This window comes from Lepidochelys kempii, chromosome 14, assembly GCF_965140265.1.
Source record: "Lepidochelys kempii isolate rLepKem1 chromosome 14, rLepKem1.hap2, whole genome shotgun sequence".
In the NCBI taxonomy this organism is placed as follows: domain Eukaryota; kingdom Metazoa; phylum Chordata; order Testudines; family Cheloniidae; genus Lepidochelys; species Lepidochelys kempii.
Genome location: NC_133269.1, coordinates 437427 through 461599, shown reverse-complemented (window position 1 = coordinate 461599; position 24173 = coordinate 437427). Strand labels below are relative to the sequence as shown.

Here is a 24173-nt window from a genome sequence, read left to right as displayed (position 1 = left end):
GCAGCCAGCCCGGGGCGAGACCCCGCCATGGGGGGGTGGGGGGGGAGCGGCAGAGCGAGGGGCGAGACCCCGCCATGGGGGGGTGGGGGGGGAGCGGCAGAGCGAGGGGCGCAGCCAGCCCGGGGCGCGACCCCGCCATGGGGGGGTGGGGGGGAGCGGCAGAGCGAGGGGCGCAGCCAGCCCGGGGCGAGACCCCGCCATGGGGGGGTGGGGGGGGAGCGGCAGAGCGAGGGGCGAGACCCCGCCATGGGGGGGTGGGGGGGGAGCGGCAGAGCGAGGGGCGAGACCCCGCCATGGGGGGGTTGGGGGGGGAGCGGCAGAGCGAGGGGCGAGACCCCGCCATGGGGGGGGTTGGGGGGGAGCGGCAGAGCGAGGGGCGCGACCCCATCATGGGGGGGTTGGGGGGGAAGCGGCAGAGCGAGGGGCGCAGCCGGCCCCGGGCGAGACCCCGCCATGGGGGGTTGGGGGGGGAGCGGCAGAGCGAGGGGCGCGACCCCATAATGGGGGGGTTGGGGGGGAAGCGGCAGAGCGAGGGGTGCAGCCGGCCCCGGGCGAGATCCCGCCATGGGGGGTTTGGGGGGGGAGCGGCAGAGCGAGGGGCGCAGCCGGCCCGGGGCGAGACCCCGCCATGGAGGGTTTGTGGGGGGAGCGGCAGAGCGAGGGGCGCAGCTGGCCTGGGGCGAGACCCCGTCATGCGGCGGGGGGAGGGGCAGCAGAGGGAGGGGTGCAGGTATGTTGCTTTGAGATAACTTGACCTGTGGGGAATGCAGAAAGTAGGCCTTACAGGCCACTGCTGTCCTGACCAGGACACTGGGACTGGAACAGGAGGCCCATTTCCATCTTTGGGGTTTCCTTCCACTGCCATACTCAGGCAGGGCTTTCTGTAGGCCCAAGGTCCAGGCCATTGCTCCTGCCAGACCCTTTCCTTTGCTGTAGCTGGGGAGGTGTAAGCGGGTGGTGCAGGCAGCAATGGAGCAATGTGGCAGACAGAAGGACATGGCTGCTGGTGATAGAATGGAAGGAGCCACTCTCCCACAGCCTTGGTCCACACTAGGAGTTGAGGTCAAATTTAGCAGCCTTAAATCGATTTAACCCTGCACCTGTCCACACAATGAAGCCCTTTTTTTCGACTTAAAGGGCTCTTAAAATCGATTTCCTTACTCCACCCCCGACAAGAGGATTAGCGCTGAAATCGGCCTTGCCGGGTTGAATTTGGGGTATTGTGGACGCAATTAGACGGTATTGACCTCCAGGAGCTATCCCAGAGTGCTCCATTGTGACCGCTCTGGACAGCACTCTCAACACAGATGCACTGGCCAGGTAGACAGGAAAAGGCCCGCGAACTTTTGAATTTCAATTTCCTGTTTGGCCAGCGTGGCAAGCTGCAGGTGAGTGCGGAGCTCATCAGCAGAGGTGACCATGATGGAGTCCCAGAATCGCAAAAGAGCTCCAGCATGGACTGAACGGGAGGTACGGGATCTGATCGCTGTATGGGGAGAGGAATCCGTGTTATTAGAACTCCGTTCCAGTTTTCGAAATGCCAAAACATTTGTCAAAATCTCCCAGGGCATGAAGGACAGAGGCCATAACAGGGACCCGAAGCAGTGCCGCGTGAAACTGAAGGAGCTGAGGCAAGCCTAACAGAAAACCAGAGAGTCAAACGGCTGCTCCGGGTCAGAGCCCCAAACATGCTGCTTCTATGATGAGTTGCATGCCATTTTAGGGGGTTCAGCCACCACTACCCCAACTGTGTTGTTTGATTCCTTCAATGGAGATTGAGGCAACACGGAAGCAGGTTTTGGGGATGAGGAAGATGATGATGAGGTTGTAGATAGCTCACAGCAAGCACGCGGAGAAACCGGTTTTCCCGACAGCCAGGAACTGTTTCTCACCCTGGACCTGGAGCCAGTACCCCCCGAACCCACCCAAGGCTGCCTCACGGACCTGCCAGGCAGAGAAGGGACCTCTGGTGAGTGTACCGTTTAAAATAGTATCCATGGTTTAAAAGCAAGCATGTTTAATGATTAATTTGCCCTGGCATTCGCGGCTCTCCTGGATGTACTCCCAAAGCCTTTGCAAAAGGTTTCTGGGGAGGGCAGCCTTATTCCATCCACCATGGTAGGACACTTTACCACTCCGGACCAGTAACACACACTTGGGAATCATTGTAGAACAAAGCATTGCAGTGTATGTTTCCTGGCGTTCTTTATTCCTCTGTGTTATCCTCAGGAGAGTGATATCATTCATGGTCACCTGGTTGAAATAGGGTACTTTTCTTAAGGGGACATTCAGAGGTGCCCGTTCCTGCTGGGCTGTTTGCCTGTGGCTGAACAGAAATGTTCCCTGCTGTTAGCCACGGGGAGGGGGGAGGGGCTAGCCACGTGGTGGGGGGAGGCAAAATGCGACCTTGGAACGAAAGCACATGTGCTATGTATGTAATGTTAACAGCAAGGTTTACCATGAAAGAGTGTACCCATTGTTCTATAAAATGTCTTTTTAAATCTCACTGTCCCTTTTTTTTCTCCACCAGCTGCATGTGTTTCAAGGATCACAGGATCTTCTCCTTCCCAGAGGCTGGTGAAGATAAGAAGGTGAAAAAAATGCACTTGCGATGAAATGTTCTCTGAGCTCATGCTGTCCTCCCACACTGACAGAGCACAGACGAATGCGTGGAGGCAGACAATGTCAGAGTGCAGGAAAGCACAAAATGACTGGGAGGAGAGGTGGCGGGCTGAAGAGAGTAAGTGGCAGGCTGAAGCTAAAAGGTGGCTGCAGTGTGATGAGAGGAGGCAGGATTCAATGCTGAGGCTGCTGGAGGATCAAACTAATATGCTCCAGCGTATGGCTGAGCTGCAGGGAAGGCAGCAGGAGCACAGACTGCTGCTACAGCCCCTGTGTAACCAACCACCCTCCTCCCCAAGTTCCATAGCCTCCTCACCTAGATGCCCAAGAACGCGGTGGGGGGGGGCCTCCGGCCTCCCAGCCACTCCACCCCAGAGGATTGCCCAAGCAACAGAAGGCTGGCATTCAATAAGTTTTAAACTTTTAAAGTGCTGTGTGGCCTTGTCCTTCCCTCCTCCGCCACTCCTCCCGGGCTACCTTGGCAGTTATCCCCCTATTTGTGTGATGAATTAATAAAGAATGCATGAATGTGAAGCAACAATGACTTTATTGCCTCTGCAAGCGGTGATCGAAGGGAGGAGGGGAAGGTGGTTAGCTTACAGGGAAGTAGAGTGAACCAAGAGGTGGGGGGTTTCATCAAGGAGAAACAAACAGAACTTTCACACCGTAGCCTGGTTTTCAAAGCTTCTCTGATGCGCACCGCGCCCTCCTGTGCTCTTCTAACCGCCCTGGTGTCTGGCTGCGCGTAACCAGCAGCCAGGCGATTTGCCTCAACTGCCCACCCCGCCATAAACATCTTCCCCCTTACTCTCACAGATATTGTGGAGTGCACAGCAAGCAGTAATAACAGTGGGAATATTGGTTTTGCTGAGGTCTAACCAAGTCAGTAAACTGCACCAGTGCGCCTTTAAACATCCAAATGCACATTCTACCACCATTCCGCACTTACTGAGCCTGCAGTTGAACAGCTCCTGACTACTGTCCAGGCTGCCTGTATACGGCTTCATGAGCCAGGACATTAAGGGGTAGGCTGGGTCCCCAAGGATAACTATAGGCATTTCAACATCCCCAACGGTTATTTTCTGGTCTGGGAATAAAGTCCCTTCCCGCAGCTTTTGAAACAGACCAGAGTTCCTGAAAATGCGAGCATCACATATCTTTCCCGGCCATCCCACATTGATGTTGGTGAAACGTCCCTTGTGATCCAATAGTGCTTGCAGCACTATTGAAAAGTACCCCTTGCGGTTTATGTACTCGGCGGCTTGGTGCTCCGGTGCCAAGATAGGGATATGGGTTCCGTCTATGGCCCCACCACAGTTAGGGAATCCCATTGCAGCAAAGCCATCCACTATGACCTGCACATTTCCCAGGGTCACTACCCTTGATATCAGCAGATCTTTGATAGCGTTGGCTACTTGCATCACAGCAGCCCCCACAGTAGATTTGCCCACTCCAAATTGATTCCCAACTGACCGGTAGCTGTCTGGCGTTGCAAGCTTCCACAGGGCTATTGCCACTCGCTTCTCAGCTGTGAGGGCTGCTCTCATCTTGGTATTCTTGCGCCTCAGGGCAGGGGAAAGCAAGTCACAAAGTTCCATGAAAGTGCCCTTACGCATGCAAAAGTTTTGCAGTCACTGGGAATCGTCCCAGACCTGCAACACTATGCGGTCCCACCAGTGTGCATGTTTCCCGAGTCCAGAATCAGCGTTCCACCGCATGAACCTGCCCCATTAGCACCATGATGCCCGCATTGCCAGGGCCCATGCTTTGAGAGAAGTCTGTGTCCATGTCCTCACCACTCTCGTCACCGCGCTGACGTTGCCTACTCGCCCGGTTTCGCTTTGCCAGGTTCTGGTGCTGCATATACTGCTGGAGAATGTGCATAGCGTTTAACGTGCTCCTAATTCCCAAAGTGATCTGAGCGGGCTCCATGCTTGCCGTGGTATGGCGTCTGCACAGAAAAAAGGCGCGGAACGATTGTCTGCCATTGCTCTGATGGAGGAAGGGGCGACTGATGACATGGCTTACAGGGAATTAAAATCAACAAAGGGGGTGGCTTTACATCAAGGAGAAACAAAAACAACTATCACGCAGAATGGCTCCCTCAAGGATTGAACTCAAAACCGTGGGTTTAGCAGGCCAATGCTCAACCGACTAAGCTATCCCTCCCTCTAGTATGTCAAGCAGGACTGAATCTCCATTAAAGTTTTCAAGGTGCCCCTGACAGACCTCACCAAAACGATTGTTGGCCATTGATTTCATGGAGGGAGGGAGGAGCAAATGAATACAAAACAAATCTGGTCTATTTCTTGTTTTGATCCACTCCATCTATCTTTTACATCTTTGGCTGGCAGCGAGACGGTGCAGTAGGACTGCAAGCCATCCACATCTCCTGGCTGCTCGGCGGAAGATGGTACAATAGGACTGCCTGCAGGACTAAAGAGAATGACCTGGTCGAGTCACTCCTAATTTAGTCCCTGTGCCCATGTCTGCCCAGGTGCTCCTGACCAACCTTACCGAGGCGGCCAGGAGCATCTTGGACACAATGAGGATGGTTTTCAGGCCTATTGCACCGTCTGCTGCCACAAGGCAATGGGTTGTTGCTGCTGTGTAGCAATGCAGTACCGCATCTGCCCGCACCCAGGAGACATAAGGTGACAGTGAGTTGAGCGGGGTCCATGCTTGCCATGGAATGGCATCTGCACAGGTAACTCAGGAAAAAAGGTGCAAAACGATTGTCTGCCGTTGCTTTCACAGAGGAAGGGAGGGAGGGAGGGTAGGAGGGCCTGATGATATGTACCCAGAACCACCCGCGACAATGTTTTTTGCCCCATCAGCACTGGGATCTCAACCCAGAATTCCAATGGGCAGCGGAGACTGCAGGAACTGTGGGATAGCTACCCACAGTGCAACACTCCGGAAGTCGACGCTAGCCTTGGTACTGTGGAAGCACTCCGCCGAGTTAATGCACTTAATGCACTTAGAGCATTTTGTGTAGGGACACACACACTCGAATATATAAAAACAATTTCTAAAAAACCGACTTCTATAAATTCGACCTAATTTCGTAGTGTAGACATACCCATAGAGAGAGACTCCTACTGGCTGAAGCCTACAACCTCATGCTAAGGGATCTGCGCTCTGTCTCGTGGCAGCTGAAGAACTCACAGCACAGGGTGAAGGGAAGCAGAGAGCAAGCACAGGCCCACTATGAGGCCATAAAGCAGGAGCTGGCAGCTCCAGTGTGGGCAGGGTGGAGGCTGCAGTGAGTAAGATCCCAATGGTGTGGACTTTTATCTGAAAATGAAGGGAGACAACTATTCCTACCGGGCTAAGGTGGCCAATCCCAACTACAGGGCAGCACTGGTGTGGGCTGCAGAGACAGCTATGATGAAGTCCAGGAAATCAGCCAGAAGTATCTAGAAACTACTTAACCCTCAGCAAGTGTCCAAGCTGGCCCCAAGTGCCTCCTGGCAGCCATTGTGGGGGTGGAGCCCCTCAGCCCAGTGTCTTACAAGGACTCAACAGGCATCATGCAGCACCTACAGGACAATATAATACACTGGACCAATGGTCAACAGCCTCAGCAAGCAGAGCTCATGGGGAGAAGGTAACAGAACCACAGCCTGTCAGCTGCTGCACCATGAACTGCTTCATGCGATATGGTGAGGGGTAACCATTTCAGGGAGGAGTCCAGCGTCTGCCTCTGGCACAAACTGTGGCATAGGGACTGTTCGGTCACTGATTAATGCACATGCATCTAGCTTTACTTTAACTTATTGCTAGAAACAAAGGGCCATTTCTGATGATTTCTAACTCAGCTATTGGCTCCTGAGGGGCATCAAAGCTGCTCTACGTTTTGGTCAATGCTTCAAACAGGTGTTTGGCAATACTGCACAAACTAAATGGGAAGGCAAGAGGATGCTCTAATATTTCTAAGCCCCTCCGCTCACTCAGGTTTATTTTTATCTAGCAGTAATGAGAGTGCAGGTCTGGCAACACCATTTAGTGCACTGCTTCTCAACCCTATTTCTCCCTCCCAGGACCCCAAAACTGCCTAAATCCCACAATTCTTTGCAGCCCTTTGGGGGCTGAAGCAAGAAATCATAGGTGGCTTTTGATTTGGCAGAAGTTTGGGGGCTGGTGGATGTTGGGTAGGGACTAAGTTTGACGCAAGGCAATAGTTGCAGGGTGTGTGAGGCTCAGGGCAGGTTGCTGGTGTAGAGTGTTAGAGATTTACTTCATATATTGCTACTGATGTCAGGGAACTTAACAGAGGACACTGAAAACCTGGCCCACCTTTAAATATTTATTTAATTAAAAGAAAACACTTTAGATGAGACATACCAGATAGTCTGGAACACTCCCATCTTATGGCAGCAGCGGCTACCTTAGTAGAAACATTTATGAAAAAGGAGCCCAAACAACAACTTGTTAAAGGTCAGTGCTCTGCACTGCCATATAGGAGGCATGCATTTCTTTTCGAAGTCCAGCCTATAGGCCTTTCCGTTGTGGGCATGCCAAAGAGGTAGCATGCTCAGCCCTGGGAATCAGGAAGAGTATTGGACCAAACTTTTAAAACTCCGTCCTGGTGCTACTGAAATCAATATGAGTTTTGCCATTGATTTCAATAGTAGTAGGATCAGGCCTTAGTCTTAACTGATCTGTCACATGTGGTATATCTGGCAATTCCAGGGCAGTCCATGGACCAAGAACAGATGCTGCAGTAAAGAAGCAGTTAATCAGCATTTGGAGGCACAGAGTCCCATTAATGACTCGTTAATTTATGGAATTCTTTGCCACAGGAAGACAGGCATTGTGGCCAACTACTTAAGATTCAAAAAGGACTGGATATTTATATGGCTATCAAGAATATCCAGTTGTAATTAATGACAAAATTTTTGGAAGGGATATTATTCAGGCTTAAGGGATCAGGAGGAGACCTAAGGTGCAGACCGATTATTCCGCATTATGGCATCTCCTGTAGCATTTGGTTCTGGCCACTGTCTGAGAAAGGAGGCTGGGCTAGATGGACCACTGAGCTGATGCAGTCTGGCAATTCCAGTGTTCCCAGCCTGGCCTCTTGGCCAAAGAATGGAGTTAGTGCCACATCAGGAAGCATGAAGGAGGGCAAAGAAGGGTCACAACATCTGAGAAGTCAGAGAGACAGATTCAGGATTGTGACAGCTAGAAGGCCGGGACCTTATCCCTCAGTAGAATTAGTCTCTCTAGAAAGCAGCAAAACATGCATGGCTAAACCCTAAAGGGTCTTTGTTAGGGAGAGATGGGAATAATCCTCTTCAGAAAGAGTTACACGACTCCATGAAGCCTCATGACTGCATACCTGAGAGGTGTGCCTATACACTCTACCCACTTTACAAATGAGAGAGGTCACATGACTCAACCACGGCCACACAGTGCATTGGTGGCAGAGACAGAATTAGAAACCAAGAGTTCCTTCCTGACAGCTCCATGCTCAGGTCACAGTGCTTGGAATTACAATTTGCCAATATGTAATTCTGCTGCTTTCCCCCCCATTTCAGTGTTAGTCATTAGGACCAGGAACCAGTGAAGAGCCTGTGAAAGGCCCATTAGACTAAGGGAGGGTCTTGCAAAGTAATTTTTGACACTGCTCTTCCTAACCATGCCAGCAATGGAGTGTGCAAGTCTCAGTGTGGACTAAGAGAAAAACAACAGACTTTTGGAGTCCCTTCTTTCCCCATGCCAAAACCAAACTCCTTTTCCTTTGCAGAGCACTGGTAAATCCTACAGCAGAAGCTCTGCAGACAAGGGGCTGAGCCCCGCATTTGGAGGGAGTGTGCAGGCCTTTCTTCTAGCGCACCTCTGCCTGTCTGGCTTGCGGAGCCTGGAGCTCAAAGGTCCATTTATGTAACTGGCCTGGGTGATCACACAAGTCCAGTCAAAGGCCGCAAATGACAGCACCTGAGGACACTGCAGCTAACCCAGGTTTCTCCTCCCAATTAGGCTTTGGGATCCAGCAAGACTGCAGAAGCAGGAAGGAGGCTGCAGGCTGTTTTAGCGACCCAGGATCAGATGCCAACCAGGCACCATGCTGTGGATTACACTGGGAGGAGGGACCTAATAGTATTCCCACAAACATCTCTCTCAGTATCAAACTGCCAGGAAATAGTATGAGCCAAGACCAAGCACCTTTGGATCTGTAGCCCATCATGGAAAACCACCACCATCTTCCAACCAGAAAGAGATCCAAGTGTGCTCTCCTCATGGAAGCCAGACTCAAGAGACCAGGGGGGCTAAAGGAGAGAACATATGCTTAAGAGGTTCTGATGTGGTCCTCAGCCTGTCATGCAGGGCAGACTGGCATAATTTTGTTCTTGGTAAACACATCTCTGCCTCACTGGAAGTGCAGATGTTTCAGCTAAATTCCCACACAGCTCAGACATTGGGAGAAGAAAAAATAACAAGTTGTTCCTGAATCATTCTGCTTCCAAGGGAGCCAAATTAAAAATCCCTCGCTCCCCACCATGGGCTCTACATTCTGCCCTGGCATCTCAGCAGCACAAAGACTGATCCCTAGAAGCCCTATTCAGAACACTAGTTCCAGTGCTATGATTCCAGGCACTGCATTCCACTCTAATTTTAAGGTACAAACATACATGTGATAGCCACAGGGCTTTTAACTAGCAAAGCATGGATAAAACCAGACAGGAAGTAGGAGGGGGCGCTTAACCTTCGAGACATTATAAGAAAAGCTGCAAGATCAGAGAGCAAAGCGTAAGAGAGTTTCTTCCTTGGGATATTTCAGACAGCAGCTGATGAGGCTCACACTCCTGCCATGGGAATGAAGTGATCGGGGGATCTTACTTTTGTAGATTTTTCTTGTTCATCTCCAAGAAAAGCATCCTGTCCAATCTTGTGCAGGTAAGATACCAAATGTCAAGGTTAGGTCTGAGGTCACAGTATATTTTTAGTGGGACACCAGGTAGTGTCAGGGTAGAGAAGACAATGGACAGATCTGAATCTGTGAAAAGAGAAAGATGAGAAGACAACATGAGATATGAGTTCATCAGTTTGGGGACACATCAGCTAAAACTCTTGGAACGTTCATGCGTCCCAAAACTGCAGGGAAATTGGCCATAACCCAATTGGAGTGTGGAGGCAATACAAGAAATGCTGACCCAGCCTGTGTGCTTGAGTTTTCTGGAGTCTGTAGGTATGGACAGAGCAAGCGGAATTTGTTTTGGAAGCAGGTACTCACCGGGTTGGATCTTGCTGCAAGCCAAACACTCCTGCCACACTCACAACATTGTGTTTGTTCTCAGGGCCCCCATAACTCAGGGTGACCTGAAAAAGCAAATGTAAAGTCAGAACCTGAAACATAACGGAGAGTGACTGAGTGGAAGAGGTCTTAATGAGGGATAAGGAGGAGGATCTAAAGGGAAAGAGATGTCCTAGGTGCTCTGGGTGTCAGAAGTTACACATAAAAGGTGATTGTCATAATGGTTCACTTAGGATAGAAGCCTTTTGAGAGAACCTGCTGACCATCCAAAGCAGAACAGGAAGAAGAAATCAGAGTGAGGGAGACAAGAAAAGCTTAGATAAGCAGCCTTGGAGGAGAAGATACCACCTAACCAACTATATGTGTAAGCTTTAGAGTGGCATCCATTACCATAATGTCTGAATGCCTAACAAAACAGTAATAAATTCATCCTCACAGACACTCCTGTTAGATCAGTCATATTATCCTCATTTTACACAGTGGGAAAATGGAGGCACAGAGAAGTTAAATGACTTGTGCAGGATCACACTGTGAGTATGGCAGAGCTGGCAACAAATCTCTGAAGCCTGAGTCCAGTGTCTTAACAATAAAACCATTCTTCCATACTGAGGCTGCATTACACATTTCCTAAGTCTAAAACCTAAGAGTTCAGTTTTCTGATAATCTTTACGAACAACAAGATTTTCTGATTAGCTGTTAAAGTTAGTCTCAGGAGAAAGGGCAATCACAAAGGGAGGGCAAGATTCATCACCGCTTACTTCTGGTGTGATTACAGCAGATCTGAATGTGGCCCTGACTGTGTTTGCCTAATAAAACTGTTAGAACAATTCGAATGAGTGTTCTGTGGGTGGGCAACTGTGTTCTTGTTTAGGGCGTACGTAGATAAGTAGAGGAGGAATTTTAGTTTGAGGCACTTTACAGCACCACCTATTGTCCATCAAAGAAGATGCTGTAGAAGTAATTATTTCAATACTCACAACCAATACTGAAGAAACCTCTTTAGCAACTTAACACTTGATATGCAGACAAGTCACTCTCTTAAGAGAGTCCATATAATTTAATATATGATCAGACAGACATTTAATGATGTCCCCATTACTGGTATGAATTAAAGCTGAGGCTGAATCACTTTGCCAGAAAAAAATGCACATCTCTTGCTTTCATAGGTGTAGTGTACATTCGTGTGCCTCAGGAATGGAAAGGAAGAAGACAGAGGTGGTAAGGTAACAGCATGCTTGGGGCTGGAAGGGACAGTCAGAGAAGGGGAGAACTAAAGGTGACCCAGCTGGCCAGGATGGAAATGTGCCTGTTATCCAAATGCAGGTGGTGGACATGGGACTGCCCTGGTCAACTACATAAGCAGCTTGGAGTAATGGTGAGATTACAGGCCTGATACCATCTGCCTTTCCTGGAAACCAGGGAGAAGGTAGCTGCACCTGCAGAGATGGTTTCTTTTGATCAGACTGAGGAGCATCTCAAAGGCCAGGGCCTGCTTTGAGCAAGGCATGAGGCTTACCCTTACCTGCTGCAGCACTGTCTCGCCTTGTAGTCGCTGCAGATTCTCCAGATGGGAATGGAACAAGGGGCTGTGCAGCAGCTTCACTTCTAGCAGCCCCTCGATGATGTAACCGATGGTGCAGTCATCAGGAAGACGGACCCTCTCTGCAGTGCTGATGAAGTTACCCAAGCTGTCAGGAGAGAGGATGGAGATGGAGAGTCAAATGCACCCTTAATCCTATCAAAGCCATGGGGTCTCTGCTACAGAGGTGCATTTACCTGGCCCAGGGACTCATCTTCAGGGCAAGGCCCCTGCTGACACAGAACCCTGCTCCACCTGTGGCAAACCAGAACTTCACAGTTGTCTAGTGAACAGCAAAAGCAACAAGAAAAAAAGAGACTTGTTAATGATACTCAGCTTTTCCCATCTGCCTGGGTAGGGAAAACGATCTTCTGCTCTGCAGCACATTGGACACATGCTCTGAGCAAATATCTGGACTTTGGGCTACCCCTGCCTCTTTGAACTCCTGGAAGCTAGACATTCTCTCATCAGGCAACTCTTATCACCTTGCAGCTGCCCAAGATAGAGATGCTCATGTATCTTGTGACTGAGACACACTGGGGCTCCAGGGAAATGACTGCTCAATACTGGAAGTGACCATTCCCAGCCAAGTCACAGAGCGTTGGTATAATCCCCGGAGGTTAGCTCAGGATGGCAGCAGATGAAGTACTGGGATGTTACTTTCTAGAAGAGAAAGCCTGACATTCAGAGGACTCTACAGTTTTGACTGGACTTTTCCTGCCTATACTGATTGGCTGTCTGCTCCGGCCCTCTCCCTCCTCGCTTCTCCCTTAATCTCCTCACATTAGCTTCATACCACACTTGTCCCTCTTACCCTCTTCTCCCGTGACTTGTTCCCTTCCTCTTCCCTGCCCTTCAGTGTCCCCTTTCCCTTCACCTTTATTTCAATTTCACAGATCCCCTCCTAACTACCTCCCTCCACCAAAAGCTATGGAACTAACATGATGTTTGCTGCCATCACATTGTTCACTCTACTTCTGTGTTCTACCCCTTCCCCTTCCCTCTGTCTGTCTTGTCTGTTTTGATTGTAAGGTCTTTGGGGGCAGGGACTGGCTACTACTGCTGTGTTTGTACAGTGCCTAATACAATGGAGTCCTATTCTTGGTTAAAAGAAAAGGAGTACTTGTGGCACCTTAGAGACTAACAAATTTATTTGAGCATAAGCTTTCGTGAGCTACAGCTCACTTCATTGGATGCATTCAGTGGAAATTCAGTTTTTCCACTGAATGCATCCGATGAAGTGAGCTGTAGTTCAGGAAAGCTTATGCTCAAATAAATGTTAGTCTCTAAGGTGCCACAAGTACTCCTTTTCTTTTTGCGAATACAGACTAACACGGCTGCTACTCTGAAACCTATTCTTGGTTGGTATTTAGGCATTACTGTAAAAACATGATTAATAATCATAAGTAAAGGAGGATCAAGATGGTAGCTCCCAGAACTGAGTGGAGATACCTGAAGAAACTGACCTGGCTGAGGGGTGCTAAGGGAGCATTCCTCACGCCCAAAGGTTGAAGTAGGGAGAGCCTGTTCTCCCCCAGCTACCCGTAAAGGGAGAAGAATCCCTGTTCAGCTCACAAGACCATTTGTAAATTGCAAATTAACTCAGAGGTTTTGTACATGGGATGTTGTGAACTGTTCGCCCTCTTAAAAGCTCGGAGGCGGGGGGAGGGGGATAGAATGGACAGTTACAGAGCATGCTTACTGATCCATCACTCCGGACATGGTCAGCTGCCTCAATGGGGTGGTCCAGGCTTGGCCTCCCCACATATACATCCTGGCTGTGTGAGAAGGCAGACAAGAGACGCAGGAGATTCTGTGGATTCACATAGTTGTCATCATCCACATGGCAAAACCATCTGCGGACAAAGCAGGGCAGACACAGTCACTCAGCCGAGGCACTGAGGAAGCGATGTAAAGTTTCTATGTACTGAGTTCTCTCCAGTGAAGATCTTAGTCTCTCAGATTTGGGATAAAGCGACTGGAAAAAAGAAGCCCTCAGACTGAAAACGCAGAAGTGAGAAGCCAAAGTTGCCAATACTTCCCAACTCTAGGAGAGAGGTTGAAGTCAGTAGCCCGCTTGTGAGCTCTTCTTCCCTATAGCCTTTCACCTGACTCTTGTGTATAAGTGCTTCTCTTCCTGCTGCTACCCCTTCCCTATGCTCATCACCACCACCCTCTGGGATCACAGCCTGGATCATGCTCACTCACTACTGGAATTAGAAAGGAGAATGTTGGGACTTCCCTTGAACTCCGCATCGGAGTGAACAAAGCTATAGTTGGAACAATGAGTCTCACATACTTTCTCCCAGATTCGAGGAATTTATCGTATTCCACAGACATCTTGCAGCAGAGCGCCTGGCGGGTGTGAACAGCAGAGCAGTTGGTGTTGATCATGTGATCTCCTAAGAAAACGAAGGTCAAATGGTCAAGATTGGGGTGAATGCATAATCTGGGAGAGAGAGCATGTGCACATCTTGAGCACAAACCTGAACCATGGACATGGTGCACACGCAAGACACATGGAGAGAGCTGCATGCAGGGTGTGTGGTGCTTAGAGAGTAGCATGTAGCACATAGGGTGAAGAGCACGCGAACATGGAGCCAGACCGCAGGGAAAGTGAATCATGTACAGGGACAGTGCACAAGGGGGATTGTGAACATTAACCGTCAAACAGTTACACTGAAACTTACAAACAGAAAGGAAAAAAGTGAATGTGAAGATTAACCCAGTGAATGATGAAGTTCCTACAAATCCAAATTAGGAAAGAAGAAAACATCAATCACACGCACAGCACAGAATGAGGTCCCTCGAGGGAGAGGATGGCAGCAAGTCAGCATCCATAGTCAAAAGACCAAGTGTGCATTTGAACTACATGGCTTACCTGCTCTTAGGCGCAGTTCACGGTCCTCCCAATCTGTGAATATAAACGTCTGTGGGAGACACAAAGACATTAGGAAAAAAGGGGCTTCCCTTTCCAAAGATTTCAGAAATGGACAGATTAATTTTAGCTTCACCCAGTCCCCAGTTAGAACTGCCAGTAAATTTATCTAGTTATTTTTCAGTGGCCATTGTGAAAAGAACTGGTGTTAACTTGGTCCGTTGCCTATTGGATTGGTTTCTACATCACAAAAACCACCAGCATATTCGGTATTGACTGATCCCTCACTGGCAATTTCAGCAGAGAATCCAAGACAGAAGTACCCTCCTGTCTCAGGGCAGGGCTGAGGCATCCCAAGTTCAGGAATAAGCTGTTTTTCAGAATTTTCTTCCTCTGCAATCTCCTCTTCCATCCCATCCTAAATGATAGCACACCCGCTTGACTGGATATTTCCCCAGATAGTCAGTGGGCCTAGAGAAATCAACAGAATTCTGGGGAAGAATGAAAGTAAGGGTGAAAAGATCCAGTTGGTAGCAATATCCTGCCCCAGACAGATGGAGAAGACTCATAACATCTGGATAGGATTTTATTAATCTCCACAAATGCATTGAAACTTCTACGTTAAGGGACAGATTCTGTGCTACATCTCATACGAAGACCCAGTCACTGTACTGAGGAGCATATAGTCTGAAACTATTGGCTCAGACACATCAGCACTAGCATCAGGAATTGTGGATGACTATGCAATGGCTCCCTCCAAGCTTGGCACATTTTCTCCAGCTGCAGCTTCTCTCTGGACCTGTGACCTGTAGCCTTTTATTTTAAGTGAATTTAGGGATGCTATCTTACACCACTGTGGATTCCGCTCTGGTTGCTAGTTTCAAGCTCAACAGAGTCTGCCTTGAAAATTTTATTAGTCACACGCAAGGTTATAATAATCCAAGCATATATCAATCCCAAGAAAACTCCTACACAAGATACAGACCCCAGGCTGCAAGAAGACAGATTGTGCATCCAGACTAATGTTCTACCATCCAGTAGCAGCTCATTTTAGGCTTTTGGTCCGATGGACTATTTACAGAAACTCAGTTCCTAATCCTGCAGGAAGAACAGGTTTAATGAACTGGTAGGGAATACACAGAGTAAAATTGCAGCATGACCATGGAGGGCAGTGGGATTATGGCAGATCTTGAACCTGCAGTCACAGAGAGGGGGTTTCCCACTATAACTGTCCTATCCCTGTGAGGAAGCTCTCTCACCTGTCTTTTGGCCTGCGAAATCCAGGTTTGGAAGAGCAAGTCCAGCCTAGTTTTATGATACTTTCTTGTCGTTTTCACAGCAATAAAAATATCCTTCAGCTCCAAATTCTCCTTAATGGAATCACCTGCAGGTCCATGGTGGTCCTTCAACATAGTGTGAAGAGAACTGGTAGGGCTCCCATCCTGCTCCTCAAGTTTCAGGCTGGCTCCCCCAGCACGTAGGCTGTAATCCCCCCATTTTTCTACAGTTTCATCTTTCACACTGTGTGCATTATCAGTTCCCTCACTGTCCAAATTGTCTGTTGAGCTGGGATCTGCCTGATGGTGGTGGAACTCACTTTTGCAGGAAGCATTAAAAGGAGGTGGTGGACGGGGTTGTGGATATCCCCTATGTCTCCAGTTAGTCTGGAATTTGGGGATTAGCAGGAGAAGGAAAGCACAGAAGGTCACGGACAGCAGGAAGCAGATCTTATTGAGTCCAATGCAGGAAAGTGTCATTCTTCAGCCCCCAGGGCCCCTGCCATGTTGCACAGTTGGGACATTACGTCACATAGAATGGATCACAGCTCTGCAGGAGAGAATAAGAGAGGTTGAGGGATCTGTGAGACAGACTTGCAACACAGTCTTGGTATAATTTTGTTTACAAACCACTGAACCAACAGAGCTAGGTGTGTTCTATGCCTGGAACATCTACTTGCCTCTGCCCCATGAAACCTCACTTTCCTCTTTTACATCCTACCTCAAGACACTTCTTTTTCTCTAGCCACCCTTTCCCCAGTGCACATACATTGCTGTCCCTAGTCACCATAGCCTCAGCACCACCCCAGTCATACGAACACCAACACCAATTCTCAGTTATAGGTACTGCTGTATTGATAATTGTATCTCTGTCGCTCCCTGACCTTGTTTCAAATCCCTTGCTTGTTGCTACAACAGTAGACCATTAATTGTGTTTTGGGGGCTTTTATCAAGTTATTATTCACTTCCACTGTAACAGCTGCCATTAAAAACTTAACTTTTTATTAAACACACAGAAAAAGGAAAAACAGTTAAAGCATTTGAAATTTAAGGAGTTAAGTAAAATCTGTATTTAAAGAACTTCCCTTATTCTCTTTCTTTGTATAGTTTAAAAGGGGGAAGTCCCTTGTTTGACCTTCTTTTTAAGTGGTATTAAAGATGATTTTAACTGTCCACGTTGGGGACAAGTGAAAAAAATAGTTTAGACCATCTTGACTTGTTCCCAGTCAAACATTTTAAGGCCAGAAGGAACCATGATAATCCTCTGCGTCTAGTCTGATCTGCACACAGGCACAAGAACCACACCTACTAATCTCTGCATCAAGATCATAGCTTTTATTTGAGCCATAGCACATCTTTCAGAAAGACATCCAGTCTTCACTTAAAGCTGTTGCTGTTTCCTTCAAGACAAAACACAGATGAAGGGAGAAAGAAAAACTAGCAAAGGTAGAAAGAGCACCTTCTATTCAGTGGAGTTTTCTGTGTGTAAATCAGTTGCTGCAAAGTTATAGTCATGCGGTCTTATTAGACGCTCAGACTTAGCAAACTTTTACTAGTTGGGCTAAAACCATTGTTTACAGCTTGCCTTTTCATTACAACAGTGTTGCAAAAGATGGATTTGTCTTGGCTGGCTAAACCAGACTGTGATTAGATAGAAGACCAGTAGGAAATGATAGGAAAGAAAAAAGAAGAAGAAGGAAGACGTCACCCAAGAAATGGTGTGGTCATAGGCAGTTCTGTTTCACATCCCATGTGGAGTTCAGGATTCAGCAGAACCAGATGTAGGTGCTGAGGTCACCGATTTCCTCTTTTTCAGGGTCTATGTTAGAGCTCCAAGTAGGTGGCAACAGCCATGACTGTAAACCTTGTTCTTCACCAGCAAACTGTTCTGTCCACAGGTTCCTAAACAAGTTGTCGAGTGACCCTGGAAAAGCACCATCCAGAAAGGTGCAGCAACCTTTCCTCATTAAAATTACTCAATTAAAACACACATACAGTGATTCCAACTAGAAACTGTTTTCCTCCACTTTTCTTCTATTTCTATAATACTTCAGCTTGTTGTTATGCCAACCTGGGACTTCCCCAAAAGTGTCAACCCCCATATTAAACACATTCAGGTTGTGTCAATCTTTTTGTTTCACTTTTTGCTTGATCTATAAATATTACAGAAGAGGCTGAGCTGGATGCATTTTACCTTTCATCTGTTTGGGTGGCTTGGGGCATTTGCCTTGGCACAAGCGTCCTCTTCTGTCGGGTCAGATCTGTGTCCCTGAGAACCCATGGGCTCCTCGGGGCTGGAGCTGCGGCGCTGGCCTGTGCATTGCAGGGTGCTCCCCGTGCTCTCGCTGTCCAGGATGGGCACAGCAAGCACCCAGACAGACAGACAGACCATGGAACAGTAATGCGGGTCACCCTCAGCGTCCTGGAGAAGGCGCTGCGGGCTCAGGTGGACGTGGGGGTGGGGGGCACTGCACGTTGGGCGGGGGACGGCCCGGGGGCACCGCGCGTGGGGGATGACGCGGGGCGGGGGATGTCCCGGGGGCACCGCGCGTGGGGGATGACGCGGGGCGGGGGATGCCCCGGGGGCACCGCGCGTGGGGGATGACGCGGGGCGGGGGATGCCCCGGGGGCACCGCGCGTGGGGGATGACGCGGGGTGGGGGAATATCCTGGGCGGGGGGGCACTGCACGTTGGGCGGGGGACGGCCCGGGGGGCACCGCGCTCGGTGGGTCTCGTGGGTACCCAGGGGGGCACTGCAGGCTTCGGGACACCCCGGTGGTCACTCCGGCCAGACCGTGGCTTCTCCCAGCAGCTGCCCGCCGCGCTCTCCGCAGGGAGGGGTGTCCCCCCCGCCCTTCCTCCCCCCGTCGGCCGGCTCGGAATCCGAAAGCTCCCGAGCGGCAGAGGGGCCGCGGGCCCTTTAAGGGCTTCACCTGCCGGAGCCCAGGCTGGGCTGTGTGACCCGGAAGTGAACGTTAACCGGAAGGCCGGAGCAGGCGTGACCCGGAAGTGAAGGCTCTGAGGGGAGGATGCCGCTGCCCGTCCAGGTCTTTAATTTACAGGTAAAAAGTCCCCCGAGGGCTGGGTCGGGGTTGCGGGGGCCGCGCTGCTGCTCGCTGTCCTGTGGCGCGGGCCCGGCCCGGCCCCCCGGGATCCGCTCCGAGCCCCCCGGCCTGGGACGCTCCGGGGCGGCGGCGAGGGGTAAACATTGGTGCCGGCGGCGCGGCCCCTTGCCCGGCTCGGGCGGGCCCGCGGTGTCCGTCCGCCGACGCGGCGGCCGCTGTGGCCCGCGGCGGGGAGCGCTCGCTCCCGGGGCTCTGCGCGAGAGGCGCCTGCAGGCCTCGGGCTGGCGCAGCCCCTGGGCCGCCGCCTGTTCCGTCCTCAGGGGCCCGCGGCGCGGCCTGGCCTGGGGCGGCTCTCCGGCGGGGGAGCGCGGGGCCGCCGCCCGTGCTGTTCGGCTTGGCCGGTGGGCGTGGCGGGCTGCTCGCGGCTGTGTTCACCGTGGCCCCTGGGTGCAGGCGCCTTCGCAGCCCTGCCTCGGGATGCATTGGCTCGGCCTGTTGGAAACTCTGTCTTCTAATATTTCCTGGAGCTGTTTCGCCTCCTGCCGTCTCCCTTCAGGATGTGTAGCTGCTGGCTTCTACGGTCCCCACATGAACGTAGTTGCAGAATATTCTGGTCCCATTCTAGTGACTTTCTGTACGGGGGGGGGGGGGGAACTTACTGACCTTCCCAGCCCCATATGACAATCCCCCGAAGTTCGAGAGCTGGGGCTCCTCTGCTGGAGCTTGGGGCTTCATCTCTGTGGGAGCCGCTTGCCCCGGCAGCTTCAGCCCTACTCCTGTTGAAGCCCCTTGCCCTAGCAGGTGCACCATATGGGGCAAAACCCCTGAGACTCCCCTCCCCGCTGGGCAGAAGCCCCTACCCCACCGCTCTGCTGCAAGGCAGAGGTCCCGAGCTCCCCCTTCCGCCAGTCTGGTTGGTGGAGAACGCGGGAGGGGGGAACTGCGCTTTAATGGTAAAAGCCACATGTGGCTCCTACAGTTTGGCCACCCCTGTTATATACAACAATAGTTCTTGCTAGCTCCACTCTGCAATATAACATGTACGTTACAGTAGCTGCTGGTTACTTTATTCTACTTTCTGAGACCTATGCTTTGGCTATCTTTTATTTTATTGGACTATGATGCTAAACTTCTCCTGACTGCTGATCTTTCTATAGGAGTTGAACATACCTGCCAACAGAGCTGGACGTGGTCTTTTGAAACAGCTGGTTAGCAGAAAATTCAGGGAGATTAATCTAGCTTGCTTATACCACTCATTACATGAACAACATGCAAACAAGTATGTTGAAGGAAGGGACAATATTTCCAGTAATTATAGCAGCTTTGCTGGGCTTCTTTCAAGTCTATTTATTTCTAAAGCAATATTCATTGTGTGCCAGTTACATGTAAGTTCCTGAGGTAAGGGAATGTGGCCCAGTAAATCAGCAGGTAGAGAGGAAGTGAAGGCTTGCAGTGAAGAGGTAAGAATGTAAGAACCCATAAGTCACTGTTCAAACCCCAAAGGGAGTAGGAATGCTAATCATAGGACTGTCTAGGGACTGCCCAGTGGATCCCTCTGCAAGTTAACTGTCTTTCTTCCCTTTAGCAGCCGGCAAGTTCTGTGTCAGGGAGAGGGGGTGCAGAGAGTCAGGACAGGATGAGGGATAGCTCAGCTCCCAGCTCAGCTTCTTCATCAGTGACAGATCTATACTGCACTCCCCACAGCAGTAGGTCAGACCTCTTCCTTCCGAGTACAGCAGGAGACTTCAGCTTGAGTGCCAGCTTGTCAGCTTGTACACTGCTTTATGAGGTACCTTAAAAAAGAGGGCACTCATGTGGGTTCAGAAAAACTTGGGGAGTGAGTGAGAGTGAATTGAGTTTTAACTACTCTGTGATGGTGAATGTTTGTACAAAAACTATGACTCTCTGAAAAATGAATAACCAATTTTAGAACAACAACCGATTGTGTGCATTCTCTTCAGAATCCTAATGCAAAGTTACTGTGGTAAAGGCACTTCTCCCTGTCTCGGAGTAGCAGGGGAAAGAGGAATCTCATGGGTGGGGGTGATGCAGGGTATTGTCCCTTATAATGATGGAAGAGGACTGTTTCGGTTCTGTACATAGGCTTTTCCCAGCTTGATTTGTACATTATTGTTGTCCTGAGCACTGGTGTATATAATCCCTGGCAGTCTCTCTCTCTTCTATGGCAACTGAAAAACACTCCTCTGTATACTTATCTTGGCTTGCTTTTACTTTGGGCCTTGGGAGAGTCTTCTTGTCACTCAAATCATGTCAGCGTTGTGTACTTTGGAGTTGTGCAGTATGTCAGAGCAAATGGGGGAAAACCAATGGGTTTTTTAGAACTAGGAATTCTGGAACGTCCCTGACCCTCTTTAAAATTTTTTCACTTTTTACCCTTGATTCCTGGGGAAGAGGAGAGTCTATGAAAATATGGGATAAATTTCTAGTCAGGTCAGATTGGTGGGAAGAAAAGTTGGTGGTACGCTAGGCTCTGCCCATGTGAATCGCCAAAATCAGACCTTGCTTGCAGTAGATTGTGCACCTGTTTGTTTGTTTGCCAGAAACTGGGAACTGGCGACAGGGGATGGATCACTTGATGATTATCTGTTCTGTTCATTGCCTCTGGGGCACCTGGCATTGGCCACTGTTGGAAGACAGGTTTCAGAGTAGCAGCCGTGTTAGTCTGTATCCGCAAAAAGAAAAGGAGGACTTGTGGCACCTTAGAGACTAACAAATGTATTTGAGCATAAGCTTTTGATGCATCCGATGGAGTGAGCTGTAGCTCACGAAAGCTTATGCTCAAATAAATTTGTTAGTCTCTAAGATACCACAAGTCCTCCTTTTCTTTTTGTTGGAAGACAGGACACTGGGATAGATGGACTTTTGGTCAGACCCAGTGTGGCCGTTTTTATGTAAAATACGATTCTCGGTGCTTTTTGCTTTTGCTGGCATCCTTCAGTTTGGGTCCCCTGGGTGAGGCTTGAATATGACCATGGGGTGGGGGGAATATGGTGGTTATCTCCAAAGCACTACTGATTTATGGCATCAAAAAGGGTCGTTGCTTGCAATTCCTTCTGTGCATCTTTTGACTCTTTCCAGTCCAAGGGCTTGTCTACACAGGGAAATTGACAAGTAGAACTATAGCAGTATAATTATACCACTGTATAGTTACATCAGTATAACACCTCAGCTGGACACGCTTATTCTGGAATAAGTATGCCTTTTTCCAGTATAGTTTATGTTGCTTTCAAAGTGACATGCTATGCTGGAAAAAGGCACTCTTATTCCAGAATAAATTTGCACACAGGGCATTGTAACTATATAGCAATAAATTTCCGTGCGTAGACAAAACTTTACCTGAAGCATGTGTTAATTCTTCATAGAGATGAATGGGGCAGTTCACACCTCCGACAGCTACTGTTCCAGGTTTTCTGCAGACCCTGTCTGCAGCTCTTACTTTGTTCATGGTATTTATGGTTCACCCCACCCCCGAACCAGAACAGCTAGAGACTTTTTAAAAAAAAAAAACAAGATCCCAGAGAGAAAGGTATTAGTTTCAGAGAGTTGCTGGTGTGGTGTATGGGTGCGCATCGGGTATTTCCAAGCCCCACTTGTAGTGCTGTCCCTCAGTGGATGACCTCCCTGACCCTGCTCAGAAGAGAGCAGCAGGATGTCTTTTGGAATATGCCATGCATCTGTGTGATGCTGCAACATGTTTAGAAAATATTCTCATGCTCTTGCATTTTCTTGCTTGAAAAGCTACTGAAAGAGGAAAAGTGTTGTGTGTGAATGGTAGTGAGCAGTTCTCACTCTGGAGGAGCCTTTAATTCTGAGGAATGGGATTGTGTGTGGGGTAGGATCCTAAAGAGAAGATTTTTTCAAGAGCAATGTCTTCATTTCTCCATTACATGTGTGTTTAAGTGGAATCTGTCTTGATTGTGAACCCATCTTTGAGCAAGCTGTTTCCTGTGGGGATGTGAATGAACCATATTTGACCCCATATTTTCTGTCGCAGGGCGCAGTGGAGCCTATGCAGATTGACGTAGACCCACAAGAGGATCAGCAGAATGCACCTGATATCAACTATGTGGTGGAAAACCCAACTCTGGTATGTACTAATTGGGGGGCAGAGAGATGTTTGTGCTTGGCCTCTCCTCTTGAAGGCTCTATAGAATACTCTACTCTCATTTCTCTCCTGTAAATCTTTAAACAGCAGTCTGACAGCAACTCCTGTGTGGGAGGTGATAGAGTAACAATGAGCTCTCCCATAGCCTCTTTTCCTATGCTAATCTTTCTTGCATCTCCTGGGTCATATTGGTGGTGCACTGTATATTAGCCTTGATGTAACTTCTATTCTGAAATGGCTTAGTGCAGGTGTTCTCACAACAAATTTTTTGGTGGCCTCGGAGTGCAGCCACCAACTCTTGCTGGTGGCCATTCTGACAAACTTTCCTGAAAGACCTAGTTAACTTTAGGAAAAACAAATAAATATGTACATATACATGTCCAAATCATTGTAATTTACTAATGTAGGTTTTTTCAGACTCAGTCATAAAAATAATGTAGAGTTGTATTTTGGTGCCTTTGGCCGCTGCTGCCTTCCCCCCTCCCATGGATCCCCATTGCCCCAAGTGCCTATCCATAGCCTCGTACCCTGCTCCTTGCCTCTTGACCACTGCACCCTGTAAGGCTGGCCCTACGGAAGCCCCACTGCTCTGGGCTGAAGCCAAGAGCCAGAGCCCTACAGCTGGATTCAGGGTGTGTGTGTGTGGGGTGGGGGGCGGCAAAGCCTCACAGCTGAAGCTTGGGGGGAGGCTGAAGCAAGAGCCCCACAGCTGGGGGAGGAGAGTTAAGCCCACCCCCAGACCCTGTGGCTGAGGGGGGTGTGTGTGTGGCTGAAGTGGGGGAGGGAGGGAGAAGCCTGCTTCTGAGCACTGCAGGGAGGGGGTGCTGCTTTGCCCTCTTCCCCATCTCTGCCCAGGAGACTGTTGTGGCCGCAGGAAAACCCTTGGTAGCCGTGAATGGCCACAGTGGCTTCATTTGAGGAACGCTGGCTTAGTGAATCCCTCTGATACCAGTAGGTGAATCTGCCTTTCTTCTCAGGCTTACTCTTTACTGTGAGGTGGTGTTAGCCATGTTTCTTTAAGGGTATAATTATAATGGGGTTTTTATTCTTGGGTCTCAAGCCTTCCAGCTGAAACTGGCTGGAATTGTCAAAGCTAAAGAGTTTGGAAGGGCTGCATTCGCCGCATGTCAGAAGGCAGAACATTCTGATCCTGTACCATTTCCGGTACAGCCTTCAACAGCCACTCCTCTTTTTTTCTGAGATATTGACCAACTTCAGTTTATTTTATTAACTTTGCAAGGATGGTGGATAAGGCCCAGCCTCTGAAGAGGATACAAATAAACAGTCAAAATATAATATTACAAAAAATGAAGATTGTAAAGTCAAGCACTCCAAAGTTAGAAAATGGCATCAAGCACTCTAAAC

At 49.4% G+C, this 24173-nt stretch overlaps 2 protein-coding genes and 1 long non-coding RNA gene across 13 annotated transcripts in view; 2 read left to right on the top strand and 1 right to left on the bottom strand.

Annotated features, from left to right (window-relative positions):
* The first annotated feature begins 719 nt into the window (after positions 1-719).
* LOC140897723 (uncharacterized) lies at positions 720-3156 on the top strand. Its single transcript, XR_012154799.1, has 2 exons — positions 720-1969; positions 2531-3156. It is a non-coding gene; the product is annotated as an uncharacterized lncRNA (long non-coding RNA).
* On the bottom strand, positions 3151-18617 carry RFNG (RFNG O-fucosylpeptide 3-beta-N-acetylglucosaminyltransferase). Of its 4 annotated transcripts, none has more exons than XR_012154795.1 (10): positions 17812-18617; positions 15600-16167; positions 14344-14392; positions 13762-13864; positions 13165-13318; positions 11660-11745; positions 11400-11571; positions 9863-9948; positions 9469-9625; positions 3151-4573 (listed from the first exon to the last, which is right to left on the bottom strand). XR_012154795.1 is itself a non-coding variant. In XM_073310699.1 (10 exons), the coding sequence occupies exons 3-10, from the start codon at positions 16095-16097 to the stop codon at positions 9559-9561; spliced, it is 1215 nt and encodes a 404-aa protein (XP_073166800.1). In that variant the 5' UTR covers positions 16098-16167; positions 17326-17541; positions 17812-18617; the 3' UTR covers positions 6919-9558. The 4 variants fall into 4 exon arrangements, 3 of the variants coding, with proteins under 3 accessions (XP_073166800.1, XP_073166799.1, XP_073166801.1); XM_073310699.1 differs by lacking the exon at positions 3151-4573 and adding an exon at positions 17326-17541 and having other exon boundaries at positions 6919-9625; XM_073310698.1 differs by lacking the exon at positions 3151-4573 and having other exon boundaries at positions 6919-9625.
* The window catches only part of GPS1 (G protein pathway suppressor 1), a 36329-nt gene continuing 30451 nt past the window's right edge, over positions 18296-24173 (top strand). Inside the window, exons 1-3 of one of the 8 annotated variants that reach the window (XM_073310685.1) lie at positions 18296-18679; positions 20268-20471; positions 22698-22790. In XM_073310685.1, the coding sequence (XP_073166786.1) occupies positions 18647-18679; positions 20268-20471; positions 22698-22790 (330 nt within the window). In that variant the 5' untranslated portion in view covers positions 18296-18646. The other 7 variants (XM_073310689.1, XM_073310686.1, XM_073310690.1 and 4 more) reach the window with 7 other exon arrangements.